Here is a 21,276-nt window from a genome sequence, read left to right as displayed (position 1 = left end):
TAAGAAGGAGCTCTGCCAACAGCTGTCAGACTCAGACAGCAGCATGACTTGTTAATTTATAGATTTAAACAACCGTTTTCTACAGTTTCTATGTAGAAAATCAACCCCCACCTCTCTCTCTCTCTCTCTCTGTCTGTCTGTCTCTTTCAGGGTTATGCCTAGTCAGGCACGGTATTGGTTGAAGATGCAGTCACATCTCCCTTTACTGAAAACTCTCTCTCTCTTTCTCACTATCCATAAACATTCATATCTCATTAATGCATGTCTTCTCCCCCTGGAGTTTCTGTCTCTGTCGTCCAGCAGGTTCTCGTGGATCGTGGCTGCTGCTGTGATCCTGCACGACGTCCACTACACATATTACTACTGTCATTATTGTTACCAATATCTCCATCACAGTTTATAGTTAGTTTATGATTTGCTGCCGCTGTGCATCTGTGTCTCTCTGTCTCTATCACAGGTTCCACTGCTACTGTAATCATTGTATCAGTCATTGTAATTCCTCCTCCTCCGTGGCTCTTCCTGAGGTTTCTTCCACCTTTTTTCCCTGTTAAAGTTTTTCCCTCACTCGAACCGAGGGTCTGAATGTACTTTGTGACTTTGGGCTATACAAATAAAATCTGATTAGATTTGGTGTATTCTAAGTGTGTATATGTCCCGTATCATAGATGAAGGTCATCCATAGCCACACACAAACACACAGACTCTGACATGGTGTTAATGCAGAATGTTTATCTATGTTTATTAGAAAGATGTTCAACAAAAGTTTCGTCTTTTTACAGAGGAACTGCACAAGTGTAAAAGCACTACAAAATGCAGCTGAACCCAGGGGAGTAAAATAAAGTTTACAGGTCTTTACAGAGTGTTTCACAGATCAGACCACAGTCTCACAGCATTTGTCTTCATTTGTCTGGGAACCTCATTGAATTTTCACGCTGAGATGAAGGGGCCGGGGATGGAGAGGAAGCGGCAGCAGCAGCCAGCTCTACCATGCACATATGTACTCTGAACATGTGCGGCCCCTGAACCCGCCCGAAAAAGAAAGAACAATAAAAGACACTGTACATCAACTCTCCATCCTAATGTGTTAAACTATAAAATATAAATAAATTTACACATCAGTTTTTTTTTCTTCTAGATAAGTGCAGGGCTCTTTTACAAGTCAAATACAATAAAAATAAATCTGTAAGCCTAAAGTCTTATTTTCAATATTCACCTGATCTTTCTGCTTTTCTTTATTGTCAAAGATCTAAATGTGTTTAATTGACATTTCTCAGTAAGCGCTTATCTTCTGCTTCTTCATTTTTGAATAATGTGCTATGTTTTTTATTTTTTTCAGTGTTTAAATCGTCTCGACAACAATAAAACTCTCTTGTACGTGCAGCGGGATGCATCGTGCACTGTTTATACCTGATGCCATTTATACAACTCGACTCATTCGCAGCCGCTCATGTTTTGCATACGTGGATGAGGAAGAAGAAGAGAGGGAGAGAGAAAGAGACGAAGATCTGTGCTCAAATATCCTCCAACCTCACTCGTCTCCTAGTTTATTTTCCTCTCTATCTTCACCCTTTTTCTCCCCCTTTCCACCTCTTCCTCTTCTCCACCACCACCACCTCCTCCTCTTGTTCTCCCTCTCCCGGTGTTTTCCTCCGCGGGAACGCATCAGTTCCACAGTTTGAGGAAGCTGTCCCAGGATCCTGTGCAGACGCCCATGCCATCCTCGGGGACGCCGGTGCAGCTCACCCTGTTGTCATGGCCGGAGAGCACACCTGGAGGAGAGAGAGAGAGAAAAGAGATGTTATGGAAAAGGAAGCAAAGGGCAATGAAAAGTAAGGAGAGAATAAAAGGAGAGGAGAAGGGGGAGAGAAGAGGATAGGAGATGAGGCGAGGAGTAAAGAGAAGAGGAGAAGGAAATGAGAGGAAAAGAAAGGATAAAAGGGGGGGTGAGAAGAGTGGATAGAGGTGGAAAGAAAGGATCAGGCATGAACAAGTGAGTAAGAAGAGGAGAGGAGAAAGAGGAGAGAAAGGAGAGGAGAGGAGGTGGATAAGAGTGGGAATTAAAAGAAAAGATTAAAAAGTGGAAGAAAGGAAAGAAAGGAGGCAAACAGGAGAAAAGAAACAGATGAGAGGACAAGAAAAAGGAAACGAGGAAAGGAAAAGATAGGAAAGACATTCATTCACCTAATCACACACCCCCTAATCGCCACCATGTCTCTTTCTTAATATTAACCTCCCCTCTGAAAGCTTTACATCACTCTGCACTGCAGAATAGACAATCCTCCACTCACCGACTTTCTCTCCCTTCAGTGTGTCCCAGATGTGGCAGTTAAAGTCATCGTAGCCAGCAAAGATAAGGCGGCCTGAGTTGGAGAGAGCCACAGACGTGACGCCGGCGTTCAGGCTGCTGTCCTGGTATCCAATCACCTCCTGGTCGGAGCGCAGGTCGTACATCTTGCAGCTGCAGTCGTCGGAGCCTGTGACGATGGTATGTCCGTTGGGGAAGAACTGAGGCGGGGAGAGAGAGATCACGAGAAATTCAGGCTCAGAAATAACACGTATGACATTTCCCAGTGTGTGTGTGTGTGTGATGGAGGATGTGATGCTCCTTACAGCGATGGCGTTGATGTCGCTGGTGTGTCCAGAGAAGGTCTGCTTGCAGGTCCCTTCCCTAAGGTCCCACAGCTTGGCCAGAGAGTCACAGGCTCCAGAGATGAAGGTGTTCTGGTCAGGGGAGAGAGCCAGAGACATGCAGTCGCCAATGTGATTGGTGAAGACGGTCTTCTGCTTTCCAGTCTCCAGGTCCCACAGGCAGCTGGAGAGCAGAGGGAGGAAGAGGGTCGTAGATGTAGTTGTAGTTATCGTTCGGCCTGTTTAGTTCAGGTGGGACTTCTATGGATCTTTGTTTGTTAGAATTAGTTTATAAATGTGAGTTTTAAGAAAGTTTTCCTCAAGTCCATTTCACATCTGAAACTCCAGACAGTAGCTTCAGTGAACTCTTGTGAGGATGTTTGTTAGTTTAGGATACCTGTGCTTAACTACATGCCAATGGACCAATGCTGAAGCTGAATTTGCTCCTCTCACACCTATTACGACAGCAATTTAAGTTTATTTTCCAAAATGTTGTAGTATACCTTCAATGATGCCATGCCAAACACAACATGCGAAGGAAAGGTATGCCGGCTTCAAAACAAAAGTAATAATCCTTCAAAATGCAGACTTAGTAGCTTTTTGTGAAGTTTTACTGATTCGAAATGTGAAGTTGTGTCTATTTCCAAACAAAAAATATATAAAATAAACATTTCTGTCTTTTGGTTTGTGATTTATTCTCAAAGGAGAGCAGATGTGTTGCTGTAGCAGATAAATGCATTTGAATTTTGATGGATTTTGTTGGATGTCAGTAAATCGTGATAGCCAGTAGACTTTTTCAGATCCATTTTGCCAATAAACTCACCAGGTGGTGTCACCAGAAGCTGTCAGGATCTCAGAGTCGCTAAGGAAACGGCAGCAGGACAGGTAACCTGGGCGGGACGGGGGAATAGTTTCATCAGTACCTCAGTACGTCAGACTATATCAGTGCCACACTCTTTATTTCGAGTGCATTTTCAGTCATTTAGTCACCTGTGTGTGCGTCCAGCTCCCTGAGGGTCTTGGGGCTGGCAGCCTTGATGTTGTACACTGTGCACATGTTATCCAGACCGCCGCTAGCCACCAGGTTACCAGAGGGGGCGAAGGCGACGCTCATCACCCAAGCGGACTTTAGTGGGACAGCAACCAACTGGAAAGCAAAAGTGTAGATTGTTGATTTACAACCTTCTTCGAGTATCCAGGCGTAACCCACTGGGTTTGCTGAAGATACTGATGTTTTCAGCCAGTACTCGATGTCTGGTGCCACTGAATGACTGAACAAATGAACCCAACCAGGTCTTTGCCTGTGGACTAACGTGGCAGAAACCACACTTCCAAGGCTGATTGCTTTGTACTAGGCAAGAGAGATCCATGGTAGGGGTCAGTAACCTAAACTGGGGTTGGCCTGTTGTAACTTGGTTTCGTGGTGTTGACTGATGGGGCGATTTCCCAGTTGTAAGCTTCATGTATCACGGAGCCAATGGTCCAAATGAAACATGAGATAGTTCCTCGTTGGAGCAACAGGATCCTGACTGCAGTTCACTTAACGCCCAAAGGTGTAAAAACGGTAGAAAATCTTTAAACTGGAACTTTTTTGCCATCGAAATAAATTAAAAATCTCTTAATCTTGTGACCGTGATTTCATTCCTAACATGGTAGAAAGAGAAGTTAACTAAAAAAACGAATTATTAAATCAGTCTAATCCTGACACAATATCAACAAGTCAGATTTATTCTCAGTCATTACTGGAACATCTCTGTGGCTCACCTTGTTGCCTGTGAAGCAGTCCCAGATGAGAAGCTTGCCATCCTGTGATGCACTGACCATTTGTCTGTGAGAGAGACAGAAACATTTTCCATAACAACATCGCTCAGACATCATCATCAAACTGCTCATTGCTCATTAATTAAGTCTGAATGTTTTTACGTCTTGTGCAATTTACACTCTCTTTTGCCCGTTATAATAAATGACCAGCATTGAATCTTCATTTGGACAGTAAATTAAATTTGCAGAATCATCTGAAATAGAAGCCAGACGATCTACAGTTAATTACTGACAAACTGTGTGTATCCGTTCAAATCTTTCATCCCATCTGTCAGAATACTTTATTAAGAAACTGTGTTGTCTTACAGTCGCTCCCATTTGTGAATATAAATACAGAAATATAAAGAAATATGTAAATGTGTGTGCTGAAAATTGCTAAATTAAATAAATGCAAGAAGTATTAGTTGAGATTTACAGTGTGAATGTTATTTCTTTACTAAAATCTGATCCAAACTGGAAAGAGAACAGTTCCTCTTTGGCTCCTTTCACTGAATCATTGAGACATGAAAAACAGGCAGATCTCAGATCAAATAATAAAATGGCTGGATGCCATTTAGCTGCTTCAGGTTCAGGGTCCTGGTATTGTTCATGCTGGTTCACTCTTATAATGTCTACTCAAACTGTGATGAACTCCACCTGCTTCTCCTCCTCACCTGGAGTCAGCTGCCCAGTGCATGGCATAGATTTTAGCCAGGTGACCTTTGAGTGTCTTCCTGTTCTTCAGCTGGACCCGGCCCACTGAGGCCACACCGCCTGCTGCTGCTGACATGCTGCCGTCATTCACAGCCTTCCGGGCAGCCTGGTGGCCACACGGGGGATCACATGTGGGGGAAGAAGAAGAAGAAGGAAAGAGTTTAGGCCTCTAATGTTCCTCCCAACCTGGAGTCTGAAGTGTTGTGTGTTCAGGTGACTCTGCTAAGTGAATGCATGAGAAAAAGAAATGGTACTACTAATGTAGTTGTTGTGTTTTTAGTGACATGATGCTGTGTGTGTTTCACCTCAATCTTTGTACGGAGGCCATCGCACTCCTTTTTCAGTGCATCTATTTCAGCTTTCTCAGCTGCCATGGCGACGGTTGCTCGGGGATGTTACTGACGGAAAACGAAACTGTGAATCTGCAAAAAAGAGAAAGAACAATTGATTATTTGCACACACAGCAGATTTTTTATCAACAAGTCAGCAAAACACCGCTGATCTCTGCAGTGCGTTACAGTTCACTGCAGAGATCCACTGACCGGTCCGTGCATCTCTCTGTGACCCTGATATCTTGATCTGGATCGCCTGGGTTTGCTGTTACACCATCAAGTCTTGAGCAAAGATTAGACACATACCTGACAGCTTTAATCCCTCCCTAAAACCAAAGTTGTAATACTGTTACTAGTTTTAGGACCCATCCGGCTATGATGAGGGAAGGAGGAGAGATAAAAGGAAGGAGACATAACGAAGATGGGAGAAAAGATTTCAAGTAGAAATGTGGGTGTGAAATTTATGAAGGAGAGAAACAAAGGTGGGAGAGAGCTAAAGGAAAGGAAAGAGGTATGGACAAGTTAGGAAGGAAGGAGCTACAATCTGATTAAGACGTTTCTGAAGGACCCTGGACTGTATCAGTACATTTTAAGAGTTTTAACGTTCAATTTATGTCATGAACTCACTTCAATTGAAGCTGTTGCATCAGAATTTTGCCCTAAAGGAATTTATAAGCAGATCATCTTTTTCATTTTGAGAGAAACACCAGTTCTGTAAAACATTTCTGTTCATATGTTTTCAGCTTTGAAGATCAGTTTTGGGTTGTTCATGTCAGCTTCTTCTCAGACTTTAAACTTCACCGACATCACATTCGAGCAACAGCAAAGAGCGTTCGGCGTAAACCTCAAACTTTGAGTTAGTTTAGGTATTAGATGATTATTATTCCTGAACTTTGACGTAACTTTCAGGTTTCAAAAGCTCTGCGTGCAGCAGTTCAGCGTATGCACCTAATACTCTGTAATAGGATACCGACATCTGACTAATTGAGCTACCTTCATGCGCTTCATGACCTCTGCAATAAGTGTTATCACATACTCTTAAAACATTTCAGTAGCTTTGATGATATTTAGACCAAAAAAAGAAAAACATGAATCATCAACTTGTCTTTTACAGAGAATAAACTTCAACCTCTTCTTACTGAAATGCTCTTTGCAACAGTTTCTATGATTATGTTTACATGTTACTGATTTGCAGCGCTGCAGTTTGTGAGCACACAAGTCAAGATGAAACCATAAATTAATTATTTTAATTAAGTTATTTATTAACTTTGCCTCCAGCTTCTCTAATGTGAGGGTTTGCAGCTTTGTTTTATATAAAATAATATTTATATATTTATAATATACTTGGCATTTTATATTATAGACTAAATACTCCATTGTGTCATGGACAAACCAGTCGAAATAAGTTGAAAAGATCGATTAACGGTACAGGTAAAGTTCCAGGACGTGGCCTACGTGCAGCACAGGTAGCAGGATGGAGGGTGGAGGACATGGGAGAGGCAGCAGTGGTTGTAGTGGTGTTGAGGGGGGGGGTTGCTGTAGGGCTTTAAATCCCGGACAGGAGATCTTAAAGGAAGCTTTACCGGTCAAATCTCCTGTCATCCGATTACTGACTGCTCTTTACCTCGGGATCAGAGAGAGAGGGAGAGGGAGGAAGGGTGATGTGGACGGCGGTGCGTTTGTTATAGTCAAACATCAGCGGCTCCTCCTCGACTGTTCTTTTCTCTCGTGGCACATAAATGTATCAACACTCAAGTGAAACTATTTTCATCAGCGATAAAAATCAGAAAGCACTCCGAGAAAGTGTTTCAGTAATAAAACAAAAACCTTGTTTACAGTATCAAACCAAAGACGGCATAGAAACCTGCAGACAAAGTGAGCTGGATGAGGTTTGGCCTTGTGTGATAGATCAGGCTGCAGCTTACTGCCGCCACACCTGAGACACCAATCCTCTTTGGCACCTTCCCTACAATCCAAAGATCACCTTCAAAGGGTTTAAGGAACCGGTACATTGGATGTAGTCTTACACGGGACTCGTAAATTGTTCTGTTGCACGCAAAGAAATCAATGCTTCGATATTAGGAGGCTTTCAGCATGAAAAATGGCATAAAACAACTCGGAAGTGAGCATTGGAGGGAGGTTCATGCATCTCCAAAATCACTGCAAACACTCAGACTGCAGCTGCAGCTACATTTCATAGTCTGAATGCAGCCATGTGCAGGAAATCTCTCCTAATATGGAAGTTTTCCATCAGTTTCCTGTGTTGCACATTGCAGGAAAAGTTTGTTTTTTTTAAATGTGCAAAAAGCACTTTGCTTAAAAATCTCTTAAAGTGAGATGATGCAGCTCCAAACGTTCTCCAAAAAGCACCTGAAGAAAGTCCAACTTCAGAAGAGTAAAACAAGAGAACTCACCTTCTCCACACACAGCGTGGTCCCTTCTCCTGGTCCCCTTTGAGCGTTTATTTAGATCCCACAATCCCAGGCTGCACAACCTGCTCGCTGGCTCCTCCGATGCTCTCCCCCGGCAGACTGCTAGCAGCTTACTTGTGAAAAACTCTCTCTTTCTCTCTCCCTTCCTCCACAGTGAAGAACAGATGAGGATTGGAGGGGATGAAGGAGATAAGGGATGAAGGGATAAAGCTCAAAGATGGAAATAGAGAGGGAAGGAGAGAGAGAGAGAGAGAGGGAGAGAGAGGGAGCATGGCGAGAGGAGGTAGGTAAACCGATTGGAGGGAGAAAATCAGGTTATGAGGTCAAAAGACAAGAGCAGGTGAAGAAATGAAAGAACAAGACAGGAAGAGAAAGGGAGCAGGTGGAGATGAAATGTGAGAATATAAAGAATGAGCATAGAAATGACACCTGTGGCACAAAAATCAAGCCCTGAAGGAAGGAAACAGATACATCAGGCATGCAGCGATGTTGTTTTATGATCCGACCAACTGGTTTTATTGAGTTTATTGTGCAAAGATGATGCACAAAGAATAAAAATGCACATTGATGCTCATTTCAAAGACTTTTAATCTTTCCAAAGAAGGCTGCAAATCAATTTGAAACCTCTAACTCACAAATCTGAGACATTATTTTAATATCTGGTTTAATTTTCACAGAGAGGTGACTTTGTACTTTGACTCCTGGCATCGCGGCGCATGCTTTTTGTCAGGGTGCTGGAGCCCAGGATGGATAGTCTGGGGCGGAGGTTGACGGGGTGAATTGGTTTGTCAGAGCTAATGAGCTGAGCCCCGTTAATTAGGCTCTAATGGGATATCCGGGGACGGCCAATCTCGTTAGGGAATTAGACCAGGTCAGGCAAAACGTGCGTCACACCTGACACACAGCAGAGGCAGAGACGAAAAGTGGATCAAGAGTCAAATGAAGAGTTCGGACTCGACGTTAAATGTGACGGCTGCTTCTTTTTTAAATAAAAATGAAACTTTGTGAATGAAACTTTCTTCAGTGTTTGAACAGGCCAACAAGAGATAGGTAGAAACGCAGGAAGTCAGATATATTTGGATGCCGATGGTGAGACCGGGGACAGGAGCGAGGTTTTTGGGTTGAGCCAAGACAGGAAGGAGAGCAGGTATTGGTCTTCCGTAAGAGATTATCTCATTTGGTCCAGCCCTCCTTTGACATCCTGTAATCTGACTTGTGGCTTGTGGAGAGATTTCCATTTTCTTCTCCTCCTGAAATGAAACTCCTCGTGGGTAATAATCTGGTGTAATGTGATAAATTAATTACACCATTTTTCTTGTCTCCATCCACGTTCCACGGGGAGGTCAGAGGACACACTACATAAGGACACATGAATAATAAAAGTTTAATGCACCATGAAACATCACAAAGGAGCTGAGTGGAAACAACAAATCTAATAACATCACCACATTAGAACTTAAAAAGTTCATTTTTAAAGGACTCTAGTTGCCTCACATGCGAAGCATGAGGACGAAACTGTGTAATACATGAAAAATGCAAAACTTCTTATCTGGAGCCAATGTTTAGTTTGTCCGCTGTGGGCTCCTGTATAAAACATGGCAGACTCTGTGGTATCTGTAGATATTAAAGACTCATTTTAAAAGGTAATAAAAATCTGAATTATTCTTATTTTCAGGTGATTATACACTAATAGAAACATAGTTATGGATATTATATTCCATTCCTGTCGTCTTCTATAAATTAAGATCTATTAATCTTTGCACGCTGAAGCGTTATTTTAAAAAAACTTCCCAGCACGCCCTCCAGAGATGAAAACATGTCCTAAAGAGAAAACACTGTGATGCACGATAAAGTATTGTATTGAAGTCTATCTGTCCAAAGCGGCCATAGTTTTTTTTATGCAACATCAGTTCACGTTTCTTTATTAAAAGAAGAAGAAGAGAGCAGATGGCATATCTTTACATTCACATTCCTCTGAGCAACACTTCAGACTTCAGTGCCTCGCTTCAGGATACATGATTCAAAATGCACCCTGCAGGTATTAAACCTGTGCGTATTCTTATTTGACATATGGATGAACCACAAAGCCAACAGGGCTGCCTAACACTGATGTCGCCGCGTGATGTCACCAGGCCTGAGCCGAAACCCGTTCCATCAATTACTAAGAAAAGACTCGGCCTCGAGGAGAAGCTTAATCTAAACGTCCCCATTAGAGGAGGCCATCAAACATCTCTGATGATCTCGCCCTGCGCCCATGATGCATGACGACTAATGGTGGATTAGCAGGACACCGAACCAATGAGGACGAGACTTGTGGCTTAGAGCCACCGTGTAGTAACTAGACTTCATTACCTGAGCCTGAGCGGAGAGGTAAACATTTCGACAAGTGTTTTAACGTCTTAAGCAGACAAACTGGCACAATGTCAAATAAGCTCATCGAATGATTTCAGATTTTCCATTGAAAGCTTGACTGGATGAAGAAGAAAAAACGTCCTCTTCGTATCACATGACCTTGACATTGTCAGTGATTTGTCTAAGCCGGGCCTCTAACCTGGCTTTAAAATCAGATGAATTAGTGCACGGATACATGGCATGTCTTTAAAAGAGCATTCGTTATTCAAATCTACAATCATAACGTGGTTCTACAAACATGTTTCACTTCTGCAACATCTACTTTAAGTTTGTGAGATCAGGCCTTACGTGTCTTTCAAAAGCTCGTTCAAAATAACTTCTAATTTTACATTTACGTGGTTTTTGGGTCAACACTGAAATTCTAACTGGTCATCTTTCATCAAAACTAAAGTAGCCTCTGTCATGTGAGCTCTTCATCATGTTGTGACCCGAAGCTCTGAATGTTTCCAGTTTGAAATGCTGGATTCTCACTGATATGTAGTAGGATAACACAGACACTATATAATTCATAAATCAATTTTCATGCTCCCATGTTTGCATTAAAATGAATCATTCATGCATTCATTGTAAGTGACACGTAAAAGCTTGTAGTCTCTGACAGTCAGGGCAGAACATAACCCTTAAAAACTGCGGAAACAGACACCGCTGGAGTTGGATGACCTCGTAAAAACCTGCGAGAACGCCAGCTGTTCTCGGGCCAAAACAAATGTGGACGGTAAACAACAGCCTGTTCTGTTTATATGCAGCAGCCTTTGGCTCCGAAAGGACCAAAAAAAAAAAAAAAAGGAGGAAAAACAAGTTTTTTAGTACACTACATGATTTTTGGTTGGTCCACCTTGGTCCCATCAGTTGCCATGTCCAAATCATATTTATAATCAGCTCGACAGTCTTAATGTGTGTCCCTGCCTTTAGATACATAAAGTCAGACTTTTTAAAACTATTTTTTAAATTCCTCTTTGTGTCACTATCACTGTGCTAAGCTGCACAAAGATGTGTAACTTCATGTGAACCTCAGATAAACTTAAAGTTTACAGTAGGTTGCTGCACAGAAGAAAGTCTGGATTGTGTCATCTCTTGGAGGCTTTGAATAGTAAATATGACATTTATTTAAATGTGCCATGCCACACTTGTTTTTAATGCACATATAGGACACCAATAATTGTTTTAAGACAGGTAATAGTGAACTATCCTGGGAGTGGTTGTTATTTCTTTACATATATTGACATTTTTACACTTTTAAAATCTTGAAATGCAGGAGACAGTTCTGCTCATAAAGTGTGTTTCTTCTTCCTTCTCTCTCTGTAAGTGTCGGCCTGTAATCCTAATGAACTGTGACAGAAGAGGGCTAGCTGACTTCCTGATAACTCCCTGTGGTAACGAGCTCAGGACGGAAGCACGAGTGCAAGCGGTGCACTCAACAAACCCCCCTCAGGGCTCCACCTGTGGCTTCTTCACTCGGGGGCAACTCTTAGCCCACTTTGACAAGACAGCAGGAAGTGGACGAGATGACATGGAAGACACGATGTCGGTCTTTTAGCCCAGAGGAGAAGAAGAAGAGACTTGTTCTCTATGTTCTTACAGAAAATGAAACTTTATGCAGCTCGTCTAAGTTATAAAGGGAGAGAAATCATCTCGTATGAAATACTTCTGAATGTTTTACTTTGTGTACCCACAGTTCAAGAACTTCCTTATTTGAATAATAATGTGAAATGTCAAAATATTTAATAACAATCATAGACTTTTCTATGTTGCTTTTCAAGGTACAGCAGTCATCATCACAAATTTAAAGATCTACTTCAGCTGCTCTTATTTAATGTGGCCTGCAGACTCTCACACAGTCAACAGATCGACTGCAGGTTGCTTGTGTTAGTAGTGCCACCTGCTGGATAACAACAACATGCTCATGAAGAGAAGTTGTTTCATCAGTTTGTTAAATGAAGTCAAACTTTATGAGTTAATTAATATCTTAATCTTATAGATTATTTATTCCAAATTCTTCTGAAGTAGATAACTGGCATTCAAGTACAGAAGACAAACAAAGATATTCAATTAAACAGGTTTGACAATGTATAACTATTTTCTACAAACATATGTCCTTATGTGTGTAAATTAAGTATTGATTATATATAAATGAGTTCAGGAGACTAAAAAAATGCATATAAAAAAATATAAAAAAAGAAAAAAATTATGTTTTTGTTGTATTTTTAATTATAAAGCTGTCTAATACATTTTTATTGGCCACTAGGGGGCAGCAAAACACACTGCTAACACAGCATTGACATATCAACAACAACTCTTACAAACTTATTTAAAAAATCAACTCAAAGAAAGAATCACGGGACAAGTAAGGTGAAATCAAATGTCTTCGTTATTTATTTACAAGATCCACAGGACACATTAATGCATAAAGTTGCTCAATCAAACATCGAAAAGTGCATCACAATCATTAAACTGATCATTCTTACTAACACGTTACATCAGTTCATACTCACATAATTATACATAGACACAATTCATTGCTAAAGAAAGAAAACTTTAATAGTTATCTTGAATCCCTGATTTATAAATTCTACAACAGAATCATATAAAAATGTGATATTATTTATGTGGAATAAGCCACAGGTTACACTGTAGGACAACGAAGAGCCTACATAACACATTTTGGTCATATAAAAACATACAAGCACCAAGAAAATCTAAAAATACAAAAAATGCATCCCTCTTAATTGTGAAGCTTCGGGTGCATTCACATAAAATCTGGTCATTTGAGTCTTCTGCGAGGTTGTGCGGAGATGTGTGGCTTTAAAACACAAAACAGAAATGGGACACGACCTCAAAACTTTGAGAACGAGTAAACAGACGGACTGTTTGACAGAGGCTGTTTTCAGGGGGAGAGTTCGCCGAAGAGTCGGCAGGGAAGAACGTCCGGGTCGCTCCAACTTTCCCGCGTAAATTCTATTTATATTTTTATATAAGTTGCCAAAGACAGTACCACTACCTACTTTCACATTACTGTTTGTTATCAGGTGGGTTGCTTAAAACATCATCACATAATCAGTGCAGAAAAACAGCTGCCCGGACGGAGGGAAGAGTTGGCAGGGCGGGGGGTGACGTTCACACATAAATTTGTTGCTAAAAGAGGAAGTCGTGGCATTTAAAATGAGAAGAACTTGTGATTAACAAGTTCTGTTTTTGAGATGGTGCTATTTTTTAATTGAAAAGGGAAAATTTGACTGAAGGTTTTCAGTGAATGGCAGCAACATTTGAGAATTCTTCTGGGGCCTCGAGGGTTAATTTTCTTCATACTACAACCCATTGACATCCAAGAATGGACACCCATGCTTTTGTCACAACATACCGTCTATTCATTTCAGATCTATCCTAAGTGCAGAAGATGAACCTCAATATCAGACTCAACTGTGCCAGATAAAATAAAATAAAATGTGTGAGGTCAAAGTTTGTCATAACTTCCTTTCCGTGTTTTCCTCAGACGATCAGAGAGGTGTTGACGTCTTAGTGTGGTATGGCAGTGCTGGCGCCCGGGCCCATCTCCTTCTCACAGATGAAGCGACAGTACATGGAACAGGGTGCGTCGTACCAGCTCCTGATTGCCACTCGCTCCAACACTCGTGTTTTCACGATGTAGCCGCAGTCCTCGTTGATGTGGTTGTTGGGCTCGCCGACCTCCCAAAAACTACAAGTTAGAAGAGAGGAATCACTTATGGCAGCAATATATTTAGCAAACACTGTGTGTGTGTGTGTGAGAGCTGAGCCCAGAACAACACGAGGAAAAAATATGAAACATCTCAGCAGGAAAAGAGGAAGGGGAGGAATGCAGGGGGCAAAAGAGGAATGCTAACAGGTTAGTCAGCAGCACAATATTTTCAGAATGAGGAAGAGAAATCAGATGGTATTATAGTTTACAAAATATGGAAAAGTAACATTGACGCAAGATGACCTGACTTTGCATTTTAAAGCAGAATTTATCGTTGCACAGTTTTAAGCTTCGGCTCTGACACATTTGTTTCTCATGATCAGAGATCAGAGGTTCGGGTCATCTGCACTGCAGCGCCCCGGAGCTGTTTAACGGCACTTACATAACGCTGCTCAGAGCTGCTGTTTGCAGGCAAACACTGATCCTGGCCTTTCTCCAGGTGTTATCTCACTCACAGTTTGACTGTCCTGTTGTGTTTGCATCAGAGCTGCATGGACTATGGGTTATTTTCTTCATTAATACATTAATCTTAATACATTAACCATCAAACAAACTAAAAATAATACAATATGCAATTTCCCAGGGATCAAGACAACTTCAATTGCTTTTTTTGGGGCCAAAAGTTCAAGACCCAAGATCTTTAATTTACAGTTAAAAAAGTAAACTAAACTAATAATTGATTAATGTTTTAAAGTAATGTATCAGGTAACAGGACAAAGAGTGTACAGCCATGCTAGAAGTTCTGGGGACGTCATTAGTTTTGCAGGTATTTGCTCATCAATCAAAGTATTGGACAAACTAAAATGTTGATCTGATGATGGTGCAGGATGAAACATCAGGAGATTAGATTTCAGATTTCAGCTTGAGGGGAACATGTGTACTAAATTTCATGGTAATCCATCCAAACGCAACATACGAGGTGTGACACATACTGCAAAAATGTTTAGGAGTTACGGAGCGTACCCAGTCGTACTACTTTTTTTTCCCAGCTGGCATAGGAGTTTTTCTCGTAGGATGGTGAAGGCATGGCATAGGTGGATAACCCACCTGTGGGCCAGTGTTTATTACAAAATCTGCACATGGTTATCCTTTGTTGGTTGGGCTGCTCAGGGTATAAATTAAGAGTATACCCACTTCTCACCCCTACACCATTGAACATACCGGCCCCTTGACACCTTGAGCCATGAGGATGTGGATAAAAGTAAGGATCACATGGTGGTTTCCAACCAACACTAACTTTGGAGTCCTTTTCAGATAATCCATGAATCACCTCCATGTCCATGAACTTTAGCTCTCTTTTTGGTTCCTTCGGCCAAAAATAAGGGATGACTTTCCATTAAAACGGGAAGTATTAAGTCTAAGTTCCCCTTTTCCCCCGTCTGAGCTCGCTAAGCGTAAACCAGGTCAAGGTCAAAACATGTACCAAATTCTGTAGGTGTTCAACCGAGATAAAAGTCCAAAGGTCGATCTATCTGTGTGTCTATCTGTCCAAATGTGTCACAGCTTTATCGTATCAAAGCTCCTGATCACAGTTTAATACCTTCAGTACCTTTAAAAATAACCACTTTTCAACGAAAGTTGTGTGGTCGCTTTATCAGAGAGGTTGCTATGTGAGCAGTCACCATATTAGAAGATCTGCTATGTGTGTCATCAATCGGTTTTCACGACCAGGCGACTCTACCACACTGATCCTGATCTCCCAGTTGCACATTTTTATTGAATATGGGCTGACAATCGATGGCCAATCAATTTGGGAATCCCTATTTTAGATGCATCAAGCAGAAAGTTGAAATAAGCTCTGATAAAAGTTGATGTGAGATACGTTATGAGATTATATTCAGTAACAGAAGCTATGATGGAACAGATGTTGTCTTGCACAGTCAGACCTCTCCACATTGCTGGACAATGATCTGGTTGCATTATCATCCTGCTGTTGGGGGGTAAAAACACTCTCACACTTGTTTATATTTCTTTAAACAAATCATAATCGTCTTAAGTGGCACTAAGAGCTTGCAAAATATTGTCGGGGAACTTGTGCTGGTGGATTTTTACGTGTGGAGGCGAGATCACGTAAACAAAAGAGTTTAGCTTGTTTATGTCCATATCGTTCAGGCTAGGGTAACAGCGTGTAGGTTGCTCTCTCGATGGTTGCTGATGTTTCGTGTGGCAAAGGGGATTAGTAAATAGCGGAGAAGGAGAAGAATGCCATGTGAAATGAAGTGAACCTACCCTCCAACCAGTGGGGTTTTATCCACCCATACCCATTTGTCCTCTGTCTGCTCGTCGGTGATCCCAAACCAGAAGGCGTTCCAGTGGCCTCTGGGAAGAAGATTCCACAGGAACGTCTGAGAGGAAACGCACAATGTTAAAGTACACAATCATCACTGACTCACTCAAAATAAACTCTAACGGTGTTCCTTGTATTGTGCTGCTCGTTGCACCGTACCTGCTCCTCGGCCGTGTGGATGATGGCCAGGTAACCTCCTTGGCTCTGGCAGTACGACTGGCTCTCCGGCCAATCCCTCGTGTTTCTGGAGATGAAGTAACAGCTGTTGTTGAAGAGATGCCAGTCGTTAGGGCAGACGATCGGGGGTGGTGGCGCCTTCGTCGTTGATTGGATCACCTTGGGAGCTGACGAGAAAGAGAGATATTAGGCAACAGTAGCAGAATTATTATATTATACTAAATGCAAGGAATCATATCTGTGTTTCCAAAAGGAACCTTTGGTGGCCGCTTTGGCATCCAGTTTGGTCTGCAGCTCGTCCTTCTCTTTCTGCAGCTGGGTTTTCTCCTGCTGCAGTTTGCTGATGTTGGCGAGTAGAGCTGTGACTTCCGCGCCCTGCGTCTGCTTCTGTATCTCTGGGGTCGCCTCACCACCTCCCTGAGGTTTGTTCTTATCTGTGGAACAAGTAGAACGATGATAGTTTATAGATACAACAAATCTCAGAACCTGGTGGCTATTGTCTGGTGATTTAACCTCTGGAGGATGTTTCAGGGCTTCCAGCAAATGGGTGAAAGATATCCGGGCCAAGACTTTCTCTGCAGCCCAAATTAGCAATTTAATAACAATGAGAAAGACACATTTCTGCTAATCTTGATAGCTGATGCATTCCAAGAAGCATTTCAGACAAGAAAACCAACCAAAGCCCACTGATATGTAACTGGTCAACGTTACAACTTGTTGTTGTTGCTCGGTTTTCCTTGAGGTCAACTGAAAGTCCTCCCCAATTCCTCGCACACCTGGGTTTTTACTTCAGTAAATACCTTCTGCTCCTGTCTCATTTACTGCTAGTGTCCACCAACAACACAATCAAATATCAACAGATTTCCATCTTAAAATTGTGGGTGAGCTTTTCTATTTGCAGTCTTACTACATAATAAGAGTACACAGTCCATCTAGCAACTCTGTGTGGCTGCTTTGGGATATGTGCGAACACCAGTTAGAACCAGAAAGCTAGATTTGAAGTCATTTAGAAACAGTGTCACCATTACGGTTCGTCCACCAAAGACTAACATGTTTTTAAAATATAAAAAGGTCCCATTTAGTTTGTACCTTGCATCCAAATCAAGATTGTTTGTTATGTGTTTGTTTTTACATTTGCAAATATTTGTAATTTAGAATAAAGCATCGTGCTCCTGCGTAAAAGTTCAGAAATAATTTTGTTTTGGACTGAGCAAGGATGGATTTAAAAGTTTATTTTAAAAATGACATCCCATGGATATTTTTATTGCTTAACTTATTGAAGAAGTGAGCCAAACAAACTTCATGGATAAGAGATTTATGCCAATAATCAAATCAAGGTTTTTTAAAATTGATTTCTTTTGGACAGAACACCAAACAGAAGAAACATTCGAGTCCAATCGTTTATTCTTAGAAAACGTTCTCTAAAACAGTGACACATACATTTATTACCCCAGCGTCTATAGACTAAGCATGTTGATTCTTCGACAGCTCAATGATCATGTTGAAAATCTCACTTTCTCTCTGTTGACTCACTCTCGGCTGTCAGCGGTTTAGCTGACAAGCTTGTAAAAAAGCAGAAGCAGCTTTTGCTTCTGTGGCTGTTTCAACATAACAAGCTCACACACACACACACACATGTTAAATTTGCATTAAAACACATGTGCACTATTGGCAAACATGCCTTGAATGTCAGTGTTGCAAGACGCAAAGTATTGTTTCCGCTTTTTTTAACTGGAAACTGCTCATTCAGCAATATTGAGTTTCCACAGCGTGCCCTGATGAGGAGCACCAGTCACATACTGGTATTTATTACACAATTTATTAATTTGTAGTCTCCGGATGTGTTTCCAGATTATCAACAGTGAACAAATTACTGTGTTTACAGTGCACAGAGGAGACTATAGGGTATCTACATCATTTCTGCTATGTAAACTGATTCATCTGGGTACAGAGCACAGAAAAGGCTCTTAAAACTGTGCATGTGCATGAAAGTTTCTGTATACTTACAGTGTGCAGTGACGGCTATGATGGAGATCAGTAAGACGGCACACAGTGTAGCCAGGCACATGGTAGCGAGACGGTATGGACCGGGGCTGCTCACCCTGGAGATCAGTCTGACTCCAGAGACTGGGCGAGCTGGAGGTGGCAAGAGGGAGAGATTGTTGATTAAGACAATAAACACACTCGAAAACCACAATATGGTAATTGGTCTGTACTGATATAGCGCCTTTCTAGTCTTCTGACCGCTCAAAGTGATATATACACTGCCATGCAAGGTGCCAACTACTGAGGAGCTAATTACATTCACATGGTATGAGCCTTGAGGAGCAATTTGGGTTTTTTTGGGCACACATGCAAACTGGAGGAGGAGCTGATTAGATTAGACGACCCACTGTACCTCTAAAGCCACCCAATATTGAATTCTTTAAATGTGAGTTAAAGTAGGACTAGCTTTGAAATAAAATAACACATTTTCTCTCATATGAATGAAAAGTTTAAACACAGCTACAGCTGATGGTTCTGATCCCTTTTACTATCAGTAATGGGGTACCACATGGCTCTATTCTTGGTCCATTACTATTCACATTATACAAAAATAACCCATTTTAATGACAACCCAGACTCTTAACTCATCATCGTTCACTTCTTGTCACCACATCCACGACTGTCTCTATTTTAAAACCCGCTTTTTCAGACCAATACTGATTTTATAGTTGGAAAAATCACAGATTACTAATATAGCGGCTTGTTATAGTGATTTTTTTAAGCTTGAATCACAATAGACCTTTTTCTTTGTGGACTGTGCACTGATTTTGCATCAATGTTGAACTTTGAAACACAGATAGACAGACAGACAGACGCAGAGCTGGGATTCTTGCTGTTGGACTAGTAAGTCATAATTAGCTGACTGCTACGTCTTATGTTGTTTCCCTTGCTTTGCTGTTATTACTAGTTTTTGATCATGAGTAATATAATCATAATAAGTGCACATGTGCAGCTCTGAAACACTGTAAAACTCTATGAAATCATCTGAGAGCTTTAATATTTAAAGTGTGTAGGATTTAGTGGCATCTAACAGTGAAGCTGTAGATTGCAACAAAGTGAATAACCCTCACCTCACCCTCTTATTCCAAGCGTGCAGGAGAAACTATGCTTGAAAACATGCACACAAAAAAAACATTAAAGTCCCTGTCCCCTGTGTATCTACAGCCGGGCACAATATGAACTCCAGTTGGAAGAAAAACAAACAGCTGAGGTCTTACCGCCGTGTCCCACATCTGGCCTGTGGCCCTCATCATCTATCAGTTGGGAGTACATCCCCTCACAGGCCACGGAGTTCCCGGTGGTCGACATCTCAGCAGTGGAATAAAAAATAAGAAATAAAAAAAAAGAAATGCAAAGTTTGGAAAGTTTCCGTGCAGAGTGAAAGAGAGCAACAGACTCAGACTGGAGCTCTGAATTACTCGCTCCCCCTCGCACAGTTCATAAACATTCTGCGGGACTCCCGCACTCGAGTCAAGCACCACGCAGCACAGCGTGCGGTCCGGTCATATCTTTCAAAATAAAAGCCCTGAGCATGCACAGGCAATGCAAAGTTTTTTGTTATAATAATGTTAAATTGCAAACAACCACACAAAAATGAGAGCTGTCGCCAGATTTTGGGCCCCATGACAAAAAACAAACTATCCCATCAAAATCTTTACATAACTCTAATCAAAGGCTTGCAACTGTTTTGTGTCTTGTAGTTCAATACTAGTACTAGCACAATATTTACTGCTGGTGATTTGTACATGCATGCAAATCTGCAGTGATGCAAGATTAAAAGCCACCATAAAAATGTGCATTTTTATTTAACTTTTACTGCCCAAAACACGTAAAAACAAAGAGATAATTAATTCATTATTATATTTGAAATATATACACTCAATGATGATGGTTTAATAATTTTATATTCGTGTTTACCTATTTTATAACATCTGCATGTAGATATAAATAATAAGATAAAAGCTACTCTTAACTTGATACATTTGGGGCTTTTATTTTGAAGGTATCTCCACATGTTTTCCGGTCTTGCTGCAGTGTGTTTGACTGAGTCTGTTGCGCAACATTGCTTGCCTCAAACCCCCAGATCTGTGCTGCCCCTGACATTTCCGAGTGATTTATGGAAAAGTGACTAATAGTTTCCAGCATTAGTGTGTCAGAAGCCCCTTGTCAATGTCAGGGCTTGTCTAGATGAGTCAGTCTTTTTGGTGTGGGTCGATTTTTGATCAGATTGGGGTGAAAAGCATTAAATACATTGGATGAATTATTTAATTGATTTTAATTATATTTCTCTTTGATTTGTTTGGTACTGTTGGTCTGTTATTTGGTCCATTTTGGTCCAGATTGAAATCTCTGAATAACTACCGAATGGATTTCCATGACAGTTGACATTTGATGAATTCTTCTGACTTTTCTTTCTTCTGACTTTGCACCACCAGCTAGTTGACATTATTGTCTGTTGTATGAATTAACTCAAATTATAGTAAAACATTCCCCCATGTTCCCATCAGGATGAACTGTGATCATTTTGATGACTTCTTACTTCTCAACAAGCATCATCATTAAATTTAAACCTTAGGACATTGACATGAGCTATATATTTTGTATGTAGTGCTAATGAGCAAATGGTAGCATTTAATAAGGTGCTAAATACATTAGAGTGGCCATCACAAAGCCCTGGCCTGAAGCCAATCAGGATTCTTTGGATTCTTTGGACCGAACTTAAAAGAAAGCTTT

The 21,276-nt window shown here is 41.2% G+C and overlaps 2 protein-coding genes across 2 annotated transcripts; both read right to left on the bottom strand.

Moving 5' to 3' along the window:
* Positions 1-719: 719 nt before the first annotated feature.
* On the bottom strand, positions 720-8,057 carry gnb3b (guanine nucleotide binding protein (G protein), beta polypeptide 3b). Its single transcript, XM_019253858.2, has 9 exons — positions 7,889-8,057; positions 5,448-5,564; positions 5,103-5,248; positions 4,393-4,456; positions 3,619-3,775; positions 3,452-3,518; positions 2,611-2,812; positions 2,289-2,505; positions 720-1,769 (listed from the first exon to the last, which is right to left on the bottom strand). The coding sequence occupies exons 2-9, from the start codon at positions 5,514-5,516 to the stop codon at positions 1,663-1,665; spliced, it is 1,029 nt and encodes a 342-aa protein (XP_019109403.1). The 5' UTR covers positions 5,517-5,564; positions 7,889-8,057; the 3' UTR covers positions 720-1,662.
* Positions 8,058-12,668: 4,611 nt separating this feature from the next.
* Positions 12,669-20,012, bottom strand: LOC104935010 (CD209 antigen-like protein E). Its single transcript, XM_010750792.3, has 6 exons — positions 19,761-20,012; positions 18,505-18,633; positions 16,755-16,931; positions 16,480-16,664; positions 16,263-16,378; positions 12,669-14,012 (listed from the first exon to the last, which is right to left on the bottom strand). Exons 1-6 carry the CDS (start codon positions 19,849-19,851, stop codon positions 13,832-13,834), a joined length of 879 nt encoding a protein of 292 aa, XP_010749094.2. The 5' UTR covers positions 19,852-20,012; the 3' UTR covers positions 12,669-13,831.
* Positions 20,013-21,276: the final 1,264 nt, after the last annotated feature.

Source organism: Larimichthys crocea, chromosome XIII, assembly GCF_000972845.2.
Source record: "Larimichthys crocea isolate SSNF chromosome XIII, L_crocea_2.0, whole genome shotgun sequence".
NCBI classification, from domain to species: Eukaryota; Metazoa; Chordata; class Actinopteri; family Sciaenidae; genus Larimichthys; species Larimichthys crocea.
This window is presented reverse-complemented; position numbering and strand designations above follow the sequence as displayed.